The 5,061-nt window shown below is 42.2% G+C and overlaps 1 protein-coding gene across 1 annotated transcript; it reads right to left on the bottom strand.

The window, feature by feature from the left end:
- Positions 1–348: 348 nt before the first annotated feature.
- Positions 349–4,789, bottom strand: LOC146176702 (uncharacterized). The gene is made up of 3 exons (XM_084581363.1): positions 4,708–4,789; positions 3,689–4,014; positions 349–596 (listed from the first exon to the last, which is right to left on the bottom strand). Exons 1-3 carry the CDS (start codon positions 4,787–4,789, stop codon positions 360–362), a joined length of 645 nt encoding a protein of 214 aa, XP_084437489.1. The 3' UTR covers positions 349–359.
- Positions 4,790–5,061: the final 272 nt, after the last annotated feature.

Raw genomic sequence — 5,061 nt, 5'->3', positions numbered from 1 at the left:
TTTTTGTTTCACGGCACTGGTGCGCACAGGTTTAAAATTATTGGTGATCGAATCCTTTGTCTGTCCTTGTCTTTACTCTCTTGTTGTTATTCTCCGTCGCAGCGCTCGTAATTTGCAAGAATAAAAAGTCGAGCAGTTCCTTCTGCACGAAATTGCTTTATTTGAAAATGAAATGAAAGATTCATTAAACAATTTCAGTATCACATCGGCAGGAAGGCTATTCTTGTGGTAATACAAACGTCATTGTGATGTGCGTTTAAAATAACGTGTTATGGACTTTTATACTAAAATCTCACGAAATTACGACAAAGCTGTAATGTTAGAATTTCGATTTATTCTTTTCTCGAAGCGAAGCACAATTAGAAAAGGCCTGATATCTCCCTCAGAATGATGTGAAGTCTCCAGGTGACCATGTCGAGCCAAAACTCTCTAGGCCACATAGGGAAAAGTTTGAAAAGCACTGTGACGGCGCTTCCCAGTATGTCTCCGGCACCTTGCAGATGCACAGACACACCTTCAATGGAAACTGGAGTTGGTCCGCTGTGATGGATCAACTTGAAGCCGATATCATTTGAGTCTTCGCTGGCGTCGATAACCTGCAAACCAAATGGAGGTGTTGTGAACTTTCACTCCGATAACAAAATATTTACGTAAAGAATGCTTGCGTCATAGTTCGTGGCGTCTAATGTTTTCTTAGTTTTAGCTGCAATGGAGTGCACACCATGTGCTTTTCATTTTTATATGAACAATTTTCTCCCAATTCCCAATTCCTGAGATTGTTTTTTTTTATATAATACAGGTTCAATTCATCAAAATTCTTAGAGAAAATGTAGGCGGTCTATAACACCACACTTTGGCAATTCCATGTAATCCATGCTATGAAATGTAAACGTGCATTCATTATGTTACACAAGCTGAAACAGTTAGGTAGAGATGCGGAGCTTCTATTTTTTCGCACTTCTGTTATATTGTAGAGCGCCGTTTTATCCCCGAGACAGGACGAGTTAACAAAAACGTGCGCACGCTTTAGCTGTTCGTTCTCCGAGTAACTCGATGAGAGACGGCCGGCGGCGGGGAAACCGCGAGGGCGCGATGCAGAGCGAGGTATAAAGAGAGAGAAGGAAAGACGCGTGGGCACGCGCCGTGCTGTAGGCGGCGTTGCGCATGGCCACGATCATTGTATCGCACAGTCAGACACAGTTGAAATTGCGGCTCCGAAATCGTGGGAAAGAGCCGCGCCGTTAGAAAATGTTTGCTCTATGCTAGACTTCGTGAATGCCTAAACAAGGCGGCGTCTTTACCCAACCGACTTATTCGACGATAAAGCATAATACTGACAAATTAAGGCATCAAAAAAAAAACTAAATTTCTAGTGAAACGCCAATAATCTTATAATAAAGCAAGTATATCTTACAGAGAATACTAACTCGAATTTAGTGCCTTTCAAATCACGCCCGCTAATGTTTTTCCTCCAGTAAGCAATAGCACACTCAAACTGCCGCTTGGGTAAAAATATTTTAAACACCCCTTGGCGACTTGGAGGTAGCTACTAAATCGAAAAATATCCTTTTACGTAAATACTGCAATGCTCATTTTTGTGCATTTATTTTGAATTCTTTTTTACGTTTGTACTATCCCTTCCCCCCAGCCTTGCTGTAATGGCGTAAGACGATGCAGGTAACCGATAAATGAATAATAAATAAAGTACTCCTTACGTGTTTCTTAATTCTGTTACCATTGGGGTAAAAAAGCGCATATATGCTGTGCCTTCCAAGTGACTCTATTAGTATATAAGAGAAATAGAATTTGCAAGGCGCATAACTGACACTCAGACCACCGCGGGGCCGCGCAAAAGACGACGACAACGACAACGTTGCAAAGACAACGAAGGTGATCAAACGCGAGTTTTATATTAAGAACGCTAGCTTTTGAAGCAGCAAGGCACCAATAAAGATTTAGTGGTGCCAATTGCCTAATTCGTTCCACTACACTCGAGGGCGGTGCCACCTTTTCTAAACTGAATCTCTGCAATCGCACCTTACCTGGTTTTAGCATCATGTTAGCACCGACAACACTGTTTTACACTCAGAAATAATTTTCATACTGAAAACCTCCTGTCCAATAGCAATTTTATTTACTTTTACCAACACGGATCTTTTTTCTGTCTTGAAGCCCTAGCTTATACCTTTGAAACAAGAATAAAAAAAACGAAGAAAATATTGCGCCGCCATTATCACCTCATTATACTTAGTCGAATTCGATACCAAGTATATGGAGCATGGTGCTCAAGAAAGAATTTGTTTAAAAAATCCTATCAATAGTTTGATGCGGCTGGGCACGAATAATTCTGGCAGCACTAGAAGGCGGTGCCTAATTTCGCCACCAAGCCGCATGCTTTCGTGCTGACCTTCAAGCTCGGCGCGCTCTTATCCCAACTCGCGTTAGCGCTCCGTATTTTAAACATGTTTCCGAGCAGCCGCAGGTGATTTCTGAGTAGCTACCGCGACGGCCTTGCAAAACTTTCTCCAATATACTTGATCTTTCACCATCCGTACAAAATATATGTGCGAGCGTGTAGCGCCACCAAATGTTTAATCCACAGCGCCTAAGTGAGTGACACCAACAGAAAAGATGGACTATGGCGTCATACCAGCTGCGGCAATGAGCAGACTTCGAGTTGATTGCAACGCAGGCTATTGGAGCGTGGTAAAAGAGGAAGATGGTGAAGGGAGATGATGTCGACAAGTCAGTTTGAATGAGCTAATGAGCCACGGAATGTAATGAGAGTCCAGAGGTTGATCAATTACTCACCTATATTTGTGATTGCTAGATGACATTAGCTATGACGACGCATTAGCGTCAGAACGTCGTTGTGAGCATCCATGTACGACCAAGCAGACGCTGCGCGTCATGAATACGGTGCACACATCACATGTGATATGGCACCCTGCATATGTGATCACTTAATTAAAAAATTTCCATTTTGATATGACAGTGACCGTGTGCTCTTCCAGTTCTCTACCTAAGAAGAGAGGAGGAGAATTCCTCTCTCCCCACTTGGCCACCTACCATCGCTATTAAGTCGCAGGTCACACGTGAGTATTACGTGCACTAACTTTGGCCAGTGTGGGACACGGCAGCTGGCTTTTCACACCAACAGGGCTCTTACGCAGACACATGCATGTTGTCAAAATGGGAAAACAAAAACTGGCCCTTCACTTTGAAAAAAGCGTAGGTTGAGTGTCGGATACTTACACATAAACCACTCTTGATATATGTATGCCCAGAAAACCCAGGACGATTAATTAAGAGTTCGGAAAACCCAAATACAGCAAGCGCAGTTATCAACTATACACAGAGACTGGTATGCGGAGTTTCACAGATATGCAGCAAAATACCTACAGATGTACGCAATAAACATTGCATTTCCTTGCTGGCTAGTCAGTAACGTATCTCGAAGGAACGTAATGATGTTCGACAGCAAACTCTGTTGTTATCAAGCCGTTCTAGATTAAGCCTCTAATATAAACAACCGGCGCCTTCGTACCTTTGCTCGAATTGAATACGGGCATACCATTTTTCATATGTGGGAAATTAAAATCCATAGTATTGCACCCTATCCTGAATGGTATGTTTCTCTAGTTAGCTACATATTACGGCCGCATGGGTTTGTACAGATAAGACTTACCTTGAACGTTACGGTAACCCTGGCCCTGGCGTGTGTGGACAGCCTACCCTCCTGTCCTCCGCAAGTCTTCCAAGGCATGAAAGCCTCTATCGCGTCATCAGATGTTGCCAAATCCACTTGCACAAGTCTCGAGCCGTTGCGGCAGTAGCCCAGTGCAGGACCATATTGCTTCATCTTGTCAAGTCCCAGGTAGACGATAGTGCCAAGGAAAACACCCGGGATTATCTCCTCAGGCTTTTTATCCGGCTGTGAGTACTCCGTAGGCAGCTCGCTAATAAGGACGTCTACCATTTTATCCAAATCCATGCCTGAGAAATCGCATCCACCTGTGCATAACGAAATTCGTTTCTCTCTTTAATGCTGGGCACTAAAAAGCAAAACAAGAGATACCATATGAATACATTAAGAGTGTGTGCAAATATTAAAGATGTCCGGAAAATACCCCATAAGAAATATTTGTACCAAGTAAAGTTCCAGTTTGAACAGCTTCAAAATATATCCAATACTTCGTTTCCCACATAACACATTATTCAAATTAAGTTTTCTATTTGTAGAATAGCTAGGTTACTCACAAGGCTTTTTCTAAGGCAATATAAGTAGAATGAGAGACGAGTAGATGAATGACTTATTCCGCTTAAAATTATGTAGACGGTAAAATGAATAATGGCGCTTTATAGGAGGTTCCACGTGGTGAACAAACGCCGAACTTGGGGACCCACTATAAACATCTAGTCCAAACACAATCGCTTCGTGCATACCTCCCAGTATATAATTAGCCAACAAATTTTAATACTTAGCAGTTCCGTATAACTCCTTCTCACAAGACAGTAGCTGCATAATAAAGGCAGCAGTAATACTCATAACGTAGCTGTAATATTTAGGCACGCTTGCATGGAAAGTACCGGATTTATATGTCGTCGCTTTAAAAAACGTAGTCCCGCTATTTTATTCAACATTGTTGCAAACCAAAGCGGTTCAATTGCTGCTGAGAACGAATCAGGCTGCACCTTATGACATACCTTGCAATTGTTTGTCTGTAGCAAGTGCTAGGGCAGTCGCAAAGGCCACTAGCAGGAAGGCTGCTGCAACAGGTATCTTCATCTTGCCGGCTTCTCTGCAAGTAACAAGCCATGACACTTCTATGAAGGACAACTTTGGTGCGTTTAGTAAGAAAAACCTCCTTTGAATTTTCGTTTTAGTTTTTTTGTTGTGGAAAATTAGCATAGCCAGGCAAAAAAAAAATTTACTTCTCCTCTCCCTGTTCTTTAAAAGACTGTCAATTCAGGTCTGTATATTGAGCAGAAGTTTTTAGCCATCGCTAGTGCAATAAACATCATCTACAGATATCCGTTCAAAACAACGCAATATGTCTT

Source organism: Amblyomma maculatum, chromosome 10, assembly GCF_055883805.1.
Source record: "Amblyomma maculatum isolate TAMU_Amacu chromosome 10, ASM5588380v1, whole genome shotgun sequence".
Taxonomy (NCBI): domain Eukaryota; kingdom Metazoa; phylum Arthropoda; class Arachnida; order Ixodida; family Ixodidae; genus Amblyomma; species Amblyomma maculatum.
This window is presented reverse-complemented; position numbering and strand designations above follow the sequence as displayed.